The sequence below is a fragment of the Brachyhypopomus gauderio genome, chromosome 19 (genome assembly GCF_052324685.1).
Source record: "Brachyhypopomus gauderio isolate BG-103 chromosome 19, BGAUD_0.2, whole genome shotgun sequence".
NCBI classification, from domain to species: domain Eukaryota; kingdom Metazoa; phylum Chordata; class Actinopteri; order Gymnotiformes; family Hypopomidae; genus Brachyhypopomus; species Brachyhypopomus gauderio.
This window is the reverse complement of record NC_135229.1, coordinates 5,791,354-5,810,572: the sequence shown is the minus strand read 5'-3', so window position 1 is coordinate 5,810,572 and position 19,219 is coordinate 5,791,354. Positions and strand designations below refer to the sequence as shown.

The 19,219-nt window shown below is 41.0% G+C and overlaps 3 protein-coding genes across 3 annotated transcripts; 2 read left to right on the top strand and 1 right to left on the bottom strand.

The window, feature by feature from the left end:
- Positions 1–853: 853 nt before the first annotated feature.
- crfb16 (cytokine receptor family member B16) lies at positions 854–5,237 on the bottom strand. The gene is made up of 7 exons (XM_076981820.1): positions 4,838–5,237; positions 4,046–4,169; positions 3,171–3,358; positions 2,910–3,031; positions 2,463–2,601; positions 2,236–2,384; positions 854–2,025 (listed from the first exon to the last, which is right to left on the bottom strand). Exons 1-7 carry the CDS (start codon positions 4,899–4,901, stop codon positions 1,861–1,863), a joined length of 951 nt encoding a protein of 316 aa, XP_076837935.1. The 5' UTR covers positions 4,902–5,237; the 3' UTR covers positions 854–1,860.
- A 2,355-nt stretch (positions 5,238–7,592) lies between these two features.
- On the top strand, positions 7,593–9,977 carry cldn15la (claudin 15-like a). Its single transcript, XM_076981827.1, has 5 exons — positions 7,593–7,844; positions 8,497–8,661; positions 8,872–8,953; positions 9,294–9,407; positions 9,634–9,977. Exons 1-5 carry the CDS (start codon positions 7,628–7,630, stop codon positions 9,710–9,712), a joined length of 657 nt encoding a protein of 218 aa, XP_076837942.1. The 5' UTR covers positions 7,593–7,627; the 3' UTR covers positions 9,713–9,977.
- A 2,202-nt stretch (positions 9,978–12,179) lies between these two features.
- saga (S-antigen; retina and pineal gland (arrestin) a) lies at positions 12,180–18,531 on the top strand. Its single transcript, XM_076981819.1, has 15 exons — positions 12,180–12,227; positions 12,922–12,982; positions 13,105–13,149; positions 13,286–13,485; positions 14,186–14,245; positions 14,428–14,495; positions 14,595–14,730; positions 14,907–14,991; positions 15,118–15,190; positions 15,288–15,425; positions 17,460–17,540; positions 17,643–17,657; positions 17,775–17,827; positions 17,945–17,957; positions 18,127–18,531. Exons 1-15 carry the CDS (start codon positions 12,180–12,182, stop codon positions 18,227–18,229), a joined length of 1,179 nt encoding a protein of 392 aa, XP_076837934.1. The 3' UTR covers positions 18,230–18,531.
- Positions 18,532–19,219: the final 688 nt, after the last annotated feature.

Sequence of the window (19,219 nt, the reverse complement as noted above, 5' to 3'; positions counted from 1 at the left end):
GGCTGCCATAAAAATAGATTTTTTTCCACACACCGTCAGATTTCTCGATGGTGTCTGTCGACTGATGGCTGTCTAGATCACTTTCTCATACTGTTATCGACTCTTTTTTCATTACAGTAATCCGTCACTTATAAATCAATCAATACACCCAACACATAATCTATCTCATAGTATTTACTCAAAGGTCTGACATAAATAACTGTGCAGTCACATACTATAAACAGTTTAGTATAATACTACTACTATATTGTCACGGTAGGCCGGTCCACCATCTCACGGAAGACGACCCACTCCTAGATACTCCACCTCCCATTACCCCCCCCCTCCACCCTGCTCACAGTCACCTCCACATACTGATTACAACATCATCAGCTCCTCATTCATCCCAGTCCTTAAATGCCCATGGGTTCAGTGCCATGCGTTCCTCGAGCAAGCTGGCATGCTGAACGAACCGCAGACGTCTCCGCCACTCCTCGTCCCAGCCAAGCACTCCGCGCTTAGCGCTTCGCCGCCCAGAGTTCTCTTGCAGCGCCTAGCGCCTTTTTTTTCCGTTTTGTGTCGTGCTGCGCATGCCGTCGTCCTTTGGTGAGAACGGACGTTAAACACTTCACAGCCCAATTCTCGTCTCCTGCTCCTTCCACCTCAACATCACATATGTAACGTTCCTTCTTATTTATATGCGTATGTGTATTTCTAATATATCCATATCTTGGTATGTAACATCCCTTTCTCCTCCTGATTTATTCATAGTTGATTTCTGTGTTGTTAGCACCCTGTGTGGTCTGTGAGATTATGCTACTGCAGTTCATTGTAATGGAATACTGTGTATGAAATTACATGCAGTGTGACGATAGACCTTCATGACTTTATTTCATGCTTTTATAAGGTTTTGGTAATCTCAATGTAATCATTATGCATGTAATACCCTGTCTTGCCTTTGTTCATTTTGGTCAACACTTCTCTCCGTGGTTTCTGTTAACAGTTCACACGTCGTCTCCTAAATTTTATTCATGAGTTTCCACATTTCCACTCTTTAATATAGACATGAGACTGATAAGAATCAAAACAGGATATTCCACTAACTGAACACTGGAGGTTCTTAAGCCTGGAACACCAAGTCCTTGCCTCAACCACCCTGTCATTGATTTTCAGGACCATGACAACAATTGGTGGACTAGGCCTCTTTCAAATGGCTCATTCATGGATAAATCCCACCGTCTTCTGATCTTGAAAGCACTTTTCTCATGTGCTGTTAACTTCTATACCCCATATTGAGGGAACTCTGTGTTCTTCTGCTGGACTCGTATTTTCAGCACCTTGTGTCTTTGTCATAGACGTTCTCATTCCGGGTCATCATCCATCCAGTCGGGTTTCTGGTTATGCCTGGACACTGTATACTGAAGGTCACCTGGACGAGGCTCACATTCCGAGTTAACAAATATAAGAAAATTTGTAAACAAATGAAAGTAAAATGAATGACATTGAGCATTCTAATGCTGGATGTGGTAAGAATTAGCAGTAAAGGAATCTGTCCACTTCCAAAGGTTTTCTTAAAAGCTTTTCAAGAGCTGTATCCATGAAGACGGAGCTGTATTCATGAAGTGCATTTGATTGAATCTGAGCGGCAGGTGCTGTAATCACAGTCATTCTCAGAGTTGATCGCTTAGCGATAATACACATCTTTCCAGCCTCCGTTCATCATTATAAGAATAAAAACCTGCTGCCAATCAGAAGGTTCCTTGCATCCACCTTTACACTGCTGTTGTGCAATGTAGAACCTCCACCTGGATGAATTACACCACCTTTAGCTCTTGTAAATATAATTCCTACAGCTTCAGATGTTCACCAGTGCTGCAGATTTCAGGAACCTAGCATTGCTTCAGCTGATATGTTTGCAGTGCGTGTTGCCTTCATCTCAGATGTTCTGTCCTGCACCTGTAATGGATGTAGCACTAGGACTGAGTGGGTGGGTTCCGGCAGTAATTCAGTGAATACGTTTGGCGTGGCGGTGGGCCAGTCTTCAAGCTGAACAGAGCAAGAACAGTATTGTGTCATTACTGTTTAGTGCATAAGCGCGCATAAACTGTCATGAACTAATATTCTTACTTGGACTTATCTGTTGTATAAAGGGTCTTCCTAGTAAATATAATAGCACCTTTTGGTACCCAAACATTAAAATGTTACTGCGCATGCAAACATTTTAAAAGGAAATCAAATAGTTGTAGGAATACTCACCAGCACGTTTGGTAATACCTCTTTATGACACAAAGGTTTTAGACATGCGATACATTGCGGTGCTTTCCAACCCAGAACCACCGACACGACGACAATTACAGCCACGACAGTGCAGACGGTAAAAACGACGGCCCAGTGGACGAGACGACCTGGACCGACAGCACCACCATCGTTAAAACAATGTGCAATGTGTTTGGTGTGAGCACTACGTTCGAACAGAGACTCACTGGGGATGAAGATGCATTTTGTGGTGCTGTTGGTCTTGTTGATGTATCCCACGAACACGTCCGCTTTCAGACAGTGTCTCCCTCCGTTTGGGGTTTTGAGTAAGAACGGTGGAGGTGTTTTGGTCTCTTCTCTAATAACCTATGAAGATAAAAGCTTGGTTAGGCTTGCAGGATAAGCAGGCCACCAAGATGGAGGTTTGTTAATGGAAACAGCATCTGTTGGGAGATTTTCATTTAGACCAGCGCTTCTCAGTCCATTTTTTGGGCACTCCTGCCAGTCCTCATAAGTATTCTGCTGCAGTTCCCAACACACCAGGTAATGAAGAGTGCTCCAGAGTCTGATTATGTGTTTCGTGAGTATGAAGAGCTGGATTAGAATGAATATGTGGACTGGATGTAACTGGGAAGCTGTAATTTATAATAAATTTTTACAAAGTTTCTGCTTACGCTGTGTTCGTGGCCTTCCTTCCACAGACTGAGGTTTATGCTGGTGTATGGGAGTTTCTCGCTGAAGTCCACCTTGATATAGCTTCTCATCAGAGTCAGGGTCATATTCGGAACTAGCAGAGCTGAGCAGCAGAAGAAACAGAAGGTCCCACTGAGCATGTTTTTCATCAACCAACAAGCAATGTGACCTCAGCATCATCATCATCATCACACTGCGCGTCGTAAGAATCAGTCCACTCAGAAAGTTCTGGGGTGCCTCACTGTCTTTCCGGTTGAAGGTAGTTGGAAGGCGTCCCCATGACGTCCGTCCGTCGCACAGTGCTTGCACACTAATGCTATAATCTGAGTCAGAGCTTAGGTCAAGGGTCAAGTCACATTTGGTCTCAACGATCTTCTGGCAGTTGAGGGCCTCCACCCAGGATCCATTTAGCATGTGTATCTCATACTCTCTTTAGGAAACACAGAGGAAACATAACAGCTACAGTCACTGTGATTGCATGAGTTAACTCAAAATGTGAATAAAATGTAAATACAACTGGAATAAAAAATATTGTAAATCTACTGGCCTTTCATTTTCAACTATTATCTCTTGAAAAGGTTTCAAGTGTTCAAAGTGTATTGAAGTGTTTAATAGTTAGCATTTGGGTCAAATGTGGAAAAATATTGAATAGATCTCTACTGGATATTTCATCTTGCCATGAATTAAAAATAAGTTTGAATGTGGGTGGAATTTATGTATTTTGTGTGACTCATGGCTAAGGAATGTTAATAACTATGCACAGTAATTATGACTGTCAGATGTTTTGTTACAATTTGGTTTCTATCTACTTTCATTTTGCTTTTATTATTTATCAACTTATAAATGAACAAAACACATGTATAGCTGGATCTTTAACCAAACTTCTGACAAAGAATGTTCCTCATTTTCTCTAAATATATATACTAAATGCACCCTTCAGATAAACTATACACAAACATGTATTTTTTTGCTTATATCTAACTCAGTAATATTGTGAAATAGATACCAAATGTTTATTTATTCCTTTGTATGATGATGGTGATTCTTATCATGAGTCTTCTATATACTGATCTGGATGTTACCTTAGCAACCGTCAATAACCTAAATGTGCACTCACCCCTGAAACATTACTGAGTAGTAGACAGTGTCGCATTCTGCCTCCAGGGGGCTCCACTTCAGAAAATGCCTCATGTTCACTGTCTCAATGGAGATGTTTTTTGGTGTGGGCAAGGGAGTCACACCTAGTGAAATGTCGAGATGTTTAGGTTTCATTTTCCTTTTCTTTGACCCTATACATTTCCTTCATTGTTTGTGTGTGTGCGTGTGCGTGTGTGTGTGTGTTTGCGCGTGATTTTGTGTTCTTTCATCAATATTCTGGTTCATTAAATAAGTCGATTACTTTTACACTGGCGCACACAAATTAAATATGGGACAGCATTCTAGAGCTTCTAGAACCTACGCGTTTTACGTATTTTGTTGTCTACGTATTTTACGTATTTTGTTGTCTACGTATTTTACGTATTTTGTCTACGTGACAAGTGTGAGATCCACTCCTGCCTGTTGAACAGTCTCTGTTAGCCACTGACCTTTCAGCGACGCTGTAAATTTCCTTTAGTAGCCTAAACTAAAAGTACAACGTACAAACCTAGAATGCAACAGAATGGAATAGCTATTCTATAACTGTATAGAAATATAACGATATACTGTATAGAATAACTACATAATGTGTGACATAAATATATATAAGCATTTAGTCACATTAGTCAACATACTGTAGTTCGCACTGATACAAGGCAGGGGATTTATTTAAGAGCTTAACATCTGTCTTGTTTTCGGGTCCACGTTTAAGTAACACGTCATTATTATATTGTTGTGTAGGCGAGCATCCGTTAGAGTATTAGATACTTACAGCTGATAACGATGCTGAGGAAGATGAGAGCGTGACATTTAGCGAGGCTTCTGGTCCGGAGCATCACCTGGTGTCTGACCTGTCCCTGCACATGTCAGGGACCTACAGCGAACACCAGGGACCTGCTTGAACTGTCTCACGTTTCCCTGGAAAGCCTCCGTCGTGTGTCATTCCGTGATTTAAAAAAATCCGTCGATTTAAAAAAAAGTGTCAACAAATGTTGCTGTCGCAGCCAAAATATGTTTAGAATGTAGTAGGATGCGTTAATTGTGTCTCTGAAAGTGTTTCTGTGCCTTTTTCAACGCTGTCCACGCGTGGGTGAACTCCAGCGCTCTCTGTGAAATTGTGACGAGTCTTGAGGTGTGTAAAAGTAAGACTGGTTTTGTGGAATTTCTCTATTTAAATAATTAGGAATTTGACCTGCTCTACCAGTTTCCTAACCCTTCCCTCTCCTTGGTTTCTCAGTGCTGTCTGGATGATTATATAATTTACTAAGTAGGCCTACTGTTGCGTTTTGATCCTCGATCTTCTCTCTAGCGTGTTCGCTGATGCAAAAGAAAACATCCTTTAACCTTTTTATTAAAAGCAAGTTAAATACAGAGCGCTCTGGAGAGAACACAACAAAAGCCTAACTACTCTACTCTGTAGCTTTGTGTGCAGATCTCCAAACAGACTGTTTTCACCCCTTCTTTATATTTGACCTGGGTGTCGGCCCCCACATTTTCTACTCTGCGGTGGCGTCTCCCTATATGTCTGAAAACTTGTCTGCCTGTTTCTCTGAACAGACAACATGTCAGTCATTCTGCCGCCAGTGAACCTGCTCTGACATTTTCAGTGTTTTCCACTTGCCCTCTGATACAGTTGTGTCCTCCGTCTCGCAGATGCTGTCGACCTGTTTTCAACTTAAAACAAGTTTTGTGAACTTGCACAGGTGTTAACACATTCTGTGGAGCATCCAGTTCTTTTGCAGAGAGCACACTAATATGCTGCTTAACTCACCTTATGTAGCATTCATATCTAGCTTTAATATCAAGTTTACTGGTAAGCAAAATATATTGTTGCTAATGTTACTGCTAAGCAAAAACCCATTATCTCAGCAGTACTTAACAAGTACAATAGGAAATGTGAGCAGTCACTAAGACTTCAGCATTTTAGCGGGAAATTGTCAGTTTGTCATTTTTGTGTGATTATGTTTTTTAGAGCTTTTTGGTGTATTTCTAGCAGTGCTGCGTGTGTCTGAGAATTTGAGTTGCAGCAAATAAAGTGTACAGAACTTCTCAGCCAGAGGACGGTCCATATTTTATTGAGTGTTAAAAGAAACGTTTCTCATTGAATGTGTTAATCGAGAATAATCCCGTCTTATTGTGAGTGTTAAGCCCGTCTTATTGAGCCCATGCCATTACCGGAATTAAGGACATGCAAGGAAATGAGTATTAATTAGTGTAAAATATAGCCTTTTTCACAGAATGCGTCATACATTGACCTGTCTAAACACGTATAATAGTTTAAAGGAAATAATTTTCATTTTAATCCTTAAGACAAGTCCTGACTCCCAGATCACTCCAGTAGTGAGAGCCACGTAAATAAAACTCCTCCCTCGTTTCTGTTCGTTGTCTGATCGGACCGTGCAGTGGCGGCAAGCACATACTGTTCCCACGGTGTCTACGTTCGTTTGATAATATCTGTTATGACAGTTTTTACCCAACAGATGGCGATAGAGAGAGAGAGAGAGAGAGAGAGAGAGAGAGAGAGAGAGAGAGAGAGAGAGAGAGAGAGAGAGAGAGAGAGAGAGAGAGAGAGAGTCTCTAAGCTTGTATGTGCATTTCAGACTTTGAGCCTCGAAAGTCATCAACCATTAACTAAGGTGTAAAATCATAAAGCAATAAAGTCTGGAAGCCCTTATACACATCACTCTTTTTAGACAGTTTCGCTCTGAAACCGAAACAGTGAAATCATTTCCATTCAAAACCTCGAGACTGCACACCCAAGACATTATGATAAACTATTACTCTTAATGATATTATTTTGATGATCACATTATAAAACAGTTAAAATTCCACTTTTGATTTCTATTCACTTTTTATGCTCATGTTTCTAAAAATGTGTTTCTCAGGAATCGTCTTGATTTATAAAAAGACTCAATATTACGTGTTCTGATCTCTCGGCCTTGATTAGAATCTGGCTGATCAGTAATCATTTTACAGCATGAAACTTTCACTCGTCTACTTGGGTCTCCACTAGACCCTGTTTCAAACATATATGTGATATGAGAAATAAAGTAATTAACAGTATTTAACAATTAACAGTAACATCGTGAGCGTAGTCACATCCGGGCTCCATGTATTCTTCACTGTGAATCATTAATGTTCTTTTGCCCGTTATGGAAAGTCATCACTGATATAGACAAACATGGTCATGGGTGTCATTAGGTTATAGAGAGCAGTGTCTGTCAACAGTTTCACACCCATCATCGATAGCATCGTCATCAAGGGCAAAGTTGGGGCCCTGGGTGTGACTATCAGCTTTATGGCCCTCCGTAGGGTTAAAGTCCCGCGGTCTAACTGAAGGAATATATTCTATGAGATCAATTGCACTGGAAGAACCATTAAGGATAACCTTCTCATCTCTGTTTCAGCACATTTTATTGGAATTAACTAAAGTGCATTATCTTCATAAAGTGTTTCAGTTCAGGATTCTTTTGTGTGAGTGTGCGTTTGTGTGAAGATTTTGCTGTGAATTATTTTTTTTTAGAACGTTCTTTAATCTGTGAAAGAATTGTCATTGAAGAAGATGTCAACAGCATTGGAGGTTACCGGATTCTTGCTGGGCACAGCCTCCTGGCTGGTGACCGGTACTGCTCTGGCTAACGACTACTGGAAGGTGTCCTCATATTCGGGCAGTGTTATCATCTCAAGCAGACAGTATGAGAACCTCTGGCACTCGTGTGCCGAGGACAGCTCCGGGATTGCTGAATGCCGAGACTTCGAGTCCTTGCTGGCATTGCCTGGTGAGCGCCATGTTGTTTTACAAAACTGGGTCACTAGTGTCAAAATAATCTTATGTTATTGAGCAGATTTGGTTGATATATAAGTTCAAATACTTTTACAGAATGTCAGTAATGATGAACATTGGTGATTTTTTTTAATTGATGATCATGAGAGCATAAGAGCATAAGAGGGCCAGGCTCAACCTTGGAAATGGGGTTTGGTCCTGGCCACCATTTTGTGCTGAAATCATATGTCAAGAATGCCGCAAAATGGACTGAACCTGCCTTTTTGTGTTGCTTTTTAAAGTCTGTTTCAAACAAATGCCAATGTTCGTGCTATTTTAGACAGTTTTTTTCTGCCTAAAAGTTAAAAAATTAAGAGGTGCCTATGTCATACTTTAAAATAATCAAAAACCTCATAAATCTTTCATCACTACTGCATTCTGAAAATTACTGACTCATTTGTGCAACTACGTTACGTAAAACGGTGGTAAATCTGGCAGAAGCTCCCTGGCGTAGTTATTTGCTGACGTAATGCTACTGTATTCTTTAGAGGAAGTAATGAGAGGTCGTAACTGAAAAAATCCCCTAACCTTGAGCGTCGTCACAGTACTAACATGGTTCCAGTTGTTGTTTTAAAGTCACATTCTGGTGTTTTTCCTATGACATCCAGGCTTCGTGCAAGCATGTCGAGCTTTGATGATCATCTCACTCCTCCTTGGTCTGTTCTCCCTTGTGGTATCCATCCTTGGCCTCAAGTGTATTAATTTTGGCAGCGTCAGGGAAGACACAAAGGCCAAAATCGCTGTAACTGGTGGTGTTCTCTTCATCCTGGCAGGTGCGGCTTAAACCACATTAAGTTTTTTCCCTGTACAACACCCAAATCCCTTCCCATAGTTTTCTAGCAGAACACAGGTGAACCCACATTTTTTTAAAAGCAGCTACTTGTGTATATTGTGTTGTTATGAAGTAGGTAGTAATGGTAGGTGGTAATATCCTGTCTTTAATGTATCACATCCTTCATTAAGTCTGCTTGTTTGTTGTATAGGTCTATGTACGATGATTGCCGCCTCTTGGTATGCTGCACGTATCGTTCAAGACTTCAACAACCCCCTTTTCGGAGGCATTAAGTGAGCAGTTGCACACATCCTCTCCCTCTCTTTTTCTCTCTCTCATTCTCTGTCCCTCTTTCTTTCTCTCTCCTGCTCTCTGTCCCTCTCTCTCTCCCTCTCACTCTTTCCTGTGTCCCCTTCCCCATCCTTCCTCCTCTCTTTCACTCTATCTCTCTCTTCCCCACATTAACACCCCTCCTCTCTTCCTCTCACCTTCAGTTCTCTCCATGTCTTTCGTTTCACTCTTCTCTCTTATCACTGACTTTATCTCAGTTCCCCATGTCATTTGTATAAATGTGTGTGTGTGTGTGTGTGTGTGTGTGTGTGTGTGTGTGTGTGTGTGTGTATGTCTTTGAAGGTTTGAACTAGGCGCTGGTCTCTACATGTGCTGGGCCGGGGCCTTGTTGTCTATCCTTGGAGGCGCTCTGCTCTGCTGTGCCTGCAGAAGACAGTCTGCCGTCCGGGTTAAAGGGTGAGCCTCCCTCTCTGAGCCCCCCTCAGCGTCTCTCCTCACACACACACACCCCTACACACCTTCACCTTTCTCCTGAATCTGCACCTACATGATTTCTTTTCATTTTCTCACATGATCACTGAGCTGTTTGTCATGTTTTTCGTAATGGCATTTAACCTCTGCTGAGTTTTGGATTTCTCTTCATTCTCCCTCTTGTTTTGTACCTGTCATTTTTGTTTTACAGAGGATACTACCCACCCAGTCAGGGACAGAAGATCCACAAACCTGTGTCAGAAACAGAGACGGCGAGAGCCTACGTTTGAACATCGAGCTTCTCCCTGCATTTACGAGACTTCCTTTACTGTTGTTACTCAACTGTGTGTTTTAATCCCCCCATTTTTTCTACCCTTTAAAAAAAATATTGAGTTCATGCTATTTGTGAAAATAATTAATCGATTATACGTGAATACTTAAATGCTTTAAGGATTTTAATTCTAGTCTAATTGCTGATACTAATGTGATTACTTTGTGTGGTCTTATTTGTTTTTAGAGAGGTGAAGCCACTTTTCTTATTTTTTTGGAGGGTGTGGTGAGCAGAGTGTACCTCAGGTTCACTGTTCAATAAAGCTGTTTATAATGAACTGATTCACTGGTCTGACACTCATTTCACTGTGCTTCAGTATTAATGAGGATAACCGACTGCTTTAGTTACACTACCATCATCTTCACAAGCATCTGAGCAGAAGGACCCTTATGCACTGTTGACTCATAGCAGAGCACACACCTAGTTCACTGTAAGATATGGTGTTTAAACTTGTTCAAACTTGATGCATGACATCATTTGATACTAACGAGAGCCATATATATGTATATTGTCCTAACTGAAGATATAATAGCATTCTTTAATCAAAGCTTTTTTGTCACTTCCTTGTTCCATAATCCAACACTGTCAACTCATAATGTTAACAAACACCCTGATGCACCATGAATATAACGTTAGGCTACCTAAAAGCAATTTAAGAAATACAAAACAGTATTGGTTTCATAATCATAAAGAAGGCAAACCTGATTTACATTCGTTACATTCGAGGTTATGTTTGTGCTGGACATAATCTTGCATGAGACAACAATTACAGATTACACAGTCTGTGTTAATGAAATTAATCCTCCTCAGCTCTTTATGGCTAAACTCTGCTGACTCCAAGAGTCCTGGATTATAATCTTAACCCCAGCGGTTAATAGAGGGGTGAGAAGGTCGGAGAGCCCCTTTCCCCCTTTGTGATATGCAAAAGTCAGTGTGTGCGATCTGTGTGTTTAAGTGTGTGTGTGTGTGTGTGTGTGTGTGTGTGTGTGTGTGTGTGTGTGTGTGTGTGTGTGTGTGTGTTTGTCTATATATCTATCACACGCATGTACACACACATGGACACACACACACACACACACACAGAATAATTCCTACTAATAGCAACTAAAAGGCCGGATTGAAAAGCAGCTGTAAACATAAGATCTGTAGAAGCTGAGATCTACCACACCAGACAGGACACCAGACCCAGATGTTCCTGCGTTGCTAGCAGGCAGAGGGTATATATACTGTATGCTGTGCATTCTGTATACTATGACACTTGGTTATGGCTAGCATAGTATGCAGAAACATATGTGACCAGAGCACGTTGGAAGTTCAAAGATCAAAGTGGGATACACCTCTGAAGGTGGTAGAGAATGACCAAGCTAAGATCTTGCAGAACTTCCAGATACAGCAGCGGCCACGTAACACGGTGTGTGTGTGTGTGTGTGCTTCCCCTCTGATTATCCATTCATTCATCTCAAACACGCTCCCCCATCAGAGCTGAATGTTGACATGCAAACCCCACGTTAGCTGTGAGAGGATCGATTTGTGGCACGTGAGGGTTCACCACACCACAGGTCCCTGCACGTGAGGGTTCACCACACCACAGCTCCTTACACGTGAGGGTCAACCACACCACAGCTCCCTGCACGTGAGGGTCAACCACACCGCAGCTCCCTGCACGTGAGGGTCAACCACACCACAGCTCCCTGCACGTGACACAAACTCTAGAGCGAACGCTCCGATCCTGATACCCACTGCTCAGTAATCTCACCCAGTGCTGACCAAGGGGAACCAACCCAATCCGCTCAGCCTTCGGGCAGGAGCCACAGGAAGCATCGCTGTAGGTGTGTGTGTGTGTGTGTGTGTGTGTGTGTGTGTATGTGTGTGTGTGTGTGTGATGGGGGAAGGGACAGAAGCTAACTTTGGCTAACCTAATTGGCTGAGCAGTAACTCCAGACATGTTTGGGTACTTATAGTAGCCTTTCGCTGCTGGCTAACACTTTAGTTTGCTCTCTCTCTCTGTTTATCTTTCCGTCTTTACCTCAGACATCAGTGGCATCACTTGCTCAAGGTACGCAGGCTGGGGACACAGCTCCATAACAGAATAATGCAATTCTGCTGAACTGAGGCTTGGAGTATGCAACATCATAATGTTACAGGGCATTTTCTCCTACGAGCAACCTGCATTCCCATGTTATGTTATAGAACAATTCTCATACGCATGCTTCTTTTTTTCATCTCTGATACTCCGATTTTAAAATGCATGTGAATTTTATGCAGGTACACAGCTAGATACATGGATAGAGCATCTGCATTAACTGTAACAAAATGTTGCATTGCATTGTGTAAAAACACTAACCTCCTCTCTGTCTTTTCTCTTCATCAGAACAATACAGACCTGTTTTGCTGCTCTAGGGCTGATTGACAAAACATTCATCACAATGAGCCCCAAGAGTGTTGTCTTTAAGAAAATGTGCAAAGACAGGTCGGTAAGTGAATGTCAATATGTGGAGAATGGGCAATGTATTGCTCATATGTATATGTTTATATACTTTTGGCCAAGGTTTGGACACAGCTGACTGAATGTGTGTTTGTATAGACTTAAAGGCATTTTTAGCTAATGGTGTATGCTTAAATTTGCTTCTAAGATAAATATATAGTTAATGTTGATGGTCTATATATGATTTTCTCCCAAAACAATGTATACAGTATATAATTAATAATAATAAATAATTTAAATTGTTTCCTCAAAAAATGTATTCAATTTGTCTCTCGTCCTACGAGTGCTCAGTGTACATGAGAATATGTTCAGGCCATCATAGGTGCTCAGTATACATGAGAATATGTTCAGGCCATCATAGGTGCTCAGTGTACATGAGAATATGTTCAGGCCATCATAGATACTCAGTGTACATGAGAATATGTTCAGGCCATCATAGGTGTTCAGTGTACATGAGAATATGTTCAGGCCATCATAGGTGTTCAGTGTACATGAGAATATGTTCAGGGCATCATAGGTGCTCATTCTCATGAATCTCAGACAAAAGTTTGGACGTAACTTATAAATGTATGTATATATACCTGGGTGTATACACATACATACATTACCACTATCTCTATATATATAAACTATTATATATACACATATATAATAAGAACATGGTTCCATGTTTGTGAATGCAGGTGGGTGTGTATATGGGGAAACGTGATTTCATTGATCGTGTTGACTCAGTAGAACCAGTGGGTGAGTTAAATAATTATTCAGTCAACCTTACACTGGACATGTGTGCATATAATCTGTTTGTTTTCTTCTTTGTATAAAAAAAACTTTCACTTTAAAGGTTAAAGTATCTTTCTTTGCCACAGATGGTGTTGTTCTTATAGACCCAGTACTCCTGAAAGGCAAAAAAGGTGATGTGTGTGTGTGTGTGTGTGTGTGTGTGTGTGTGTGTGTGTGTGTGTGTGTGTGTGTGTGTGTGTGTGTGTGTGTGTGAGATTTAAATGAAGAGCGCCTGTGATAATTTCATGTTTTAATGGCTCCCCCTAGTGTACGTCACCTTGGCTTGCACATTCCGCTATGGAAAAGACGACATGGACATTTTGGGAATTGCGTTCCGACGAGACATTTACTTCTCAACTCGGCAAGTGTACCCCGCGCTCCAGGACAAAGAGCAATGCACTCTCACCAAGGTGCAGGAAAAACTGCTCCGTAAACTGGGAGAAAACGCCTACCCCTTTTTCTTTGAAGTGAGTAGGCTTAAAGTACTCCATCCTACTTCATCTGCAGACACTTTGAGCGGGACGCTGTTATCACAATATGTTACACCTGGTAATGAAAAGAAAATGGTATGAAGACAAAATAGTAATTAACATAGTGTGTATTCAGCTTTAGAGGATTTAAAGAACTCAAAACAACGCTGACTAACATTGATAGCAAAACAGTTACAGGTTTAGTGTCCATTCATCTACATGATTTAGAGCCAATTATTAAACTTGAAATAAGAAGAACTAGGACTCAAAACTCGGGTTGTCACCAGATAACGGCACGGTAAGATTTATATTGTGTAGGTGAATGGTTAGAGATTTGAATTATAATCGGACAGGATAATGATATACAGGCAGGGCTATATATGCCCAGATACAAAAAAAAATATTATTCTTCTCAGGTCTGCTTCTTCTAACAACTGGGTCGTTTGAATCAGGAGCATTTTAAAAGTCCCTTTTGCATGTTTGAATTTGCCCATCTAATCATGTCTCAAAAACTGGTGGCACATTTTAATAAATTTTAATAGGCGTAAGCATAGTCTAATTAGAATCAAATTTATACGGCAATGCAAATGCGATGCTTGTTTCTTTTTGTTTAATTTTATCTTTTTTATAGTTTTATTCAGTCACATGAATGATTCCCCTGTAAGACTAATCTTGGACTTCGTCCACTCTGTTGTAGTTCCCTGATAATCTGCCATGCTCTGTGGGACTGCAGCCCGCCCCTACTGATGTGGGCAAGGTGAGGCCTCTTCTCTGTGAACTTCCAACACTACACCCAGTTTTGGTTTAATACCTATACCAACAAAAGTGACTCCTACAGTGTCCAGCTGAACGTAAAAGTTAATAGTGGTAATTTGGCTGCTTACGGTGGCTGAAAAACACATCTGCACTATGTCTGTTCTCATAATCCACATCCCGTAGCACTGTGCTGTTGAGTTTGAAGTGAAGGTCTTCAGTGCTGAAAGCCAGGATGCTAAAGTCCACAAACGGTCAGTCCGAATGTTCTGTTGAGACTATTTATCTTGTATGAGTTGTGAGGGAACCATGTGACTCAAAAGAGTTTTTCAAATCCCAAACCCGTTCTGCAGGAGTGCTGTTCGGCTGATGATCCGTAAGGTGCAGTATGCTCCAGAGAATCCCGGTCCCGCACCATCCGTGTCCATCACTCGCGACTTCCTCATGTCTGAAAAGCCAATGCATGTGGAGGCACGTCTGGAGAAGCAAGTAGGTCGTTCAACCATCAGGGCTTTACAGATAAGGGCAGGTTACAATTGAGTCTGTCCATAAGGGTGCAGGGGACTTTGAAAATAACACTAGGGATAGTCCCTGTGGAGTTTACCCGAAGGTGTTGTCCGAATGAGAACGCCACGTTAAACGAGCAAACCTCAAATGTCTTGCAGACGTATTATCACGGGGAACCAATCAAAGTATTGGTAATAATCAACAACGAGTCTAACAGAACGGTGAAGAACATTATTCTTTCTGGTGAGAGATAAACCGAGCACACTGACTGTAGTCTGCAAATACAGAAAATTAAATGGACGTTTTATGCACATATAACTGAGTCATAATAAAATATTGGGAATTTCCCTCTGATTGTGTGGTTTTCAGTGGATCAAATTGCAAATGTTGTGCTGTACTGTAATGACAGCTACATGAAGCCAGTGGTCACAGAGGATACTGGGTAAGCATTTGCTATTATTTACAGGAAAAATTAAGGGTGACCTAGCACAAAAATGACGGGAATTCTAATTTCATGTCAATTTTTCTTTTGCGCCCAGAGACTTTGTGGGACCAGGTGGTAAAATTGAGAAGGTGTACACACTGCTCCCCCTGCTGGCCAATAACAAGGAAAGGCGGGGAATTGTACTTGATGGAAAACTGAAGCATGAAGACACCAACCTGGCCTCTACTAGCTTGTGAGTACATTGCTCGAGTTGTTTCTTGGTAGGAATATAAAACAGCCTAAAATCATAGACAAGTTAAAGAAAGATAAAAGAAAATACTCGAATAATGAGTTACTTATAAGATAACATAATCCTTTATTAATCCCTCAGCGGGGAAATTTGAGAAGGGTATTACTGCAGGCTGGAAAACCTCCAAATGGGAGTGGCATAACTCCAAATGGGCGTGGCATAACTCCAAATGGGAGGGACAACTCCCTAGAAGGCAGGGCGGAACTCGGAGAACTTTGAGAAGTTTGGTGGGTTTTCCGGGACATAGGAATGGGTAAACATGCTGTATTAACGAAACCACAGTTATCCTGATGATACAATAAAACTATTGTTCACTTTTATATTGAGTTAATTCAACACATAGCCCTGCTTTACAGATCGCGATGTCCATTTTACTTACTAAACGCGTCTAATAGTTCGTGGGTTATATCCTGGTTTAATCCGCATCGTAATCAGTACTCTGTTTAGATTTCACGTTAACTGTTTACATGTTTAGTTTTCGACTAAACTTTAAATTTAATTCCTCATCAAATCCGTCAGCACCGCCGGCGGTGGGGGCCGTCTTCGGGAGGAAGGCAGAATACTAATTTTAAATTCATTTTAATTAATTCAGCTCGTGATCAATGGGTATGCATCAGAAACCAATGATTTATATCATTTATGGACATTAGTCAACAAACGCATTGTCATCAACTTTTTGTATAACAAAAACATTTTATTGAGAAATGGTTCTTTATGCCACCCTACCTCTTTCTTCATTGTGCAGACTAGAGACGGTTGTGCCATGCAAGGAGGGACCTATTCTGCAAGGCTGTGTAGTCATTCCCTCTGGAATGTTCTCTCCCATCTCTTTTTATAAATGAACATTTATGGTTTGCATTTAATTTGAATGCAAGGTCCCATTAAGTTTTTGGTTTTACACAAGAACGAACAATTACTATGTGCATGTAGGCATTCTGCATTTGCTGTGCATAACACTATTACTTACATTTAAAATCAAACATTTCATAGCATCAAGAAAATAGGTACACCATTTAAATGTATTTATATTTAATAGTATTGTACGGTTCGCTAAAGCAAAAACATAGGTTTTTTTCTAAATGCTATCCTGATTTAAGTAACTAACTATAGCACAAAAAAAAATGAACAACTGATCTAAGAGAAGGCCACGCCCATTTGGAGTTAAGGTCGACCTGTTTGGAGTTTAGTCCCTCCTATTTGGAGCTGATCCAGCCTGCAGGAATACGTACTTGGGAAATTTGCAATAGAAATAGAAAATTGTATGCAACTTAATACAAATATTATAATATATAAGTATAATACATTCGTTTTTTTACGTTTGTGAGACACTGACAAACACTTTGGTATAAAATAGAAATCATAAATCTTGAAAGTGAGAGGTAATGCCTGTGACGGGCAGGGTGAGCGAAAATAAATGGAAGCGATCACGCCAAGTCTCAGGGAAATAGAATGGTTTAATATGTAAAGTGCGCAAACCAAAACCCGTGAACTGATCCAAATTAAGGATATAATAACCAGCGGTCAACTGATACAAAGACAAGACATATATAGACGAACAAACGACCCTCAGGTGAGACGGATCGCGGGCTCCGCCCACCTGAGGGACGAACACAACGCCACACCCACAGGACAAGCTGCTGCTGTAGACGGGGGCGACCAGTAGGGGGCCGCCGTACCATGACAATGCCAATATCAAAGCACTCAGGATGTCACCAACAAAACTTTATTTAAAGGAAATTAATTACTAAAAACAATCATTATTAATGTGAATTATTAATATCAATGACTAAAATGTGACTTCTTAAAGTGCATTTGTAAAGATACTTCAGCATAAGTAAAAATAATCTTGAACCTATTTAGAAATGTACAATAAGTACAATTACATGATTAAAAGTCAACACTACCCACTTCTGATTATGGGCATGTTTGATCACAAGTCTTCAGAGATAATGCATTAACATTACTACAATTTAACAGAATTAAACCGGGGGTCTTGAAAGAGGTTCTGGGGATCTTGGTGAGCTACAGAATCATGGTGAAGCTCGTCGTGGGAACGGGGTCAGTATGATCTCTTCAACACCTATGAAAATATTGCCTCTACTCATGAAGTCCATGCTTGGGTTATTTATTTATTCTTTTCTTCATTTACATTCTACATAGGCTGATGGGGTCCAGGTGAGCATCATATTTGAAACTCAAATGAACTTGAATAAGCCTGGTTATGTGAGCATGCGCAGTGTTACAGGACATTTCGATTGCACCGTTCGTTTGTTTTTTGTTGTTGTTGTCCAGTGAGATTGGACTAGAACTGCCGTTTCAGCTCATGCACCCAAACCCTGACACAGGTAACCTCTTAATGTTCCCCTTCATTTACACAAACATTTGTTTTATATTTATGAATATTTGTTTTATATTTATGTGTGTACTAAACCAATCTCATCTTCCCGCGTGCATGCTTCTAGAAGTGAAAGAAAGGTGAGTCTGCTGTCCTGGTGTTTGTGCACGTGACTTTAGCGCACGTGACCGCTGTTCTTTTGCGGTCCGGCAGGTTTACGTAACCAGTTTGAAACTGCGCGTGCTGTCTAATCTGCGCGTGGTACGTCTTCAACACTCATACTTCACACTTTGTTGCGTCCTACAACAGTGAGGCCGACGAGGACGTGGTGTTCGAGGAGTTCAGACGCTCCAACGTGAAGGGCATGGGGGAAGATGACGAAGACGGGAACGTTTCTGCGGGCGAGCAATAAAAAAAGCGGAAACTTCCCTGTGTGGACATGCATTAGAACAATCAAACTTAGACGCGTATAGAGACTTCCTGTAGGACTGTTATATGTTAGACAGATCTACACCCTGAACGTCTGAAACGCGAGGGATGATTTAGCACTGTTAACAGTAGCACTGTTAAACAGGAAAATTCTACCGTCAGGAACAAACTGAATGTTATCCGATTTGATTATTGCACGTAAGCGAAGTCATAGTAGCTCACTTATAGAAACGTATTTTAAAGCAGTCGTTTATTACAGTATTGTAATAAACCAATAAAGTTTAACTATTTTAATAAAAATATATTTCTGGTAGGATTCCTTTTGCTTCGTGGGATTTGGGGTTATATGGTGTAGCCTATTTTCTGACCAAATTATTAGGTATATTAATATTTTTATATTAATATACTTAACATTTGGTAATTCATTTAATAATATTTTATTACTATTAAGTGTATTATGACCAAAGCATAAAGACTTTAATGGAATTCATTTTCGCAATGTATGCGCCTTGTCAGAGGCGGTCTTTGCATAGAGGCGTTGCTAGGCAATTGCCTTGGGCCCCTCCCACTGTAGGGCCCCCTTGTCTAGCTAAAGCCAGGTTCACACTACACGACTTTTCAGTCGTCCGGTTTTTGTGCCGTTCGCACTACACGACTGGTTGTGCTGTAATCGCGAGTCTTTCAGTTGTTGTGGCTTTCACACTATATGACTGATCGGCGACGCGGGCTCACGAATCAAACGACTGGGGAATCGCCGACTCATCTGGCTGCCGTCCAAAAACACGAGAACACGAAAACGAAACTCGCGAGAACCAGCAACACCACGTACACAATAGCTTAAACACAGTGTTGTAGTAAAGTTGACGCTGCTGCCGACTCTCAGTCGCCGACTGGGCTAGATATTAAACATGCTAGATATCTGCCGGTCGTCTGCGATGAGTCGGCGACGGCTCGGCGAGCGTCTTTCAGCAGT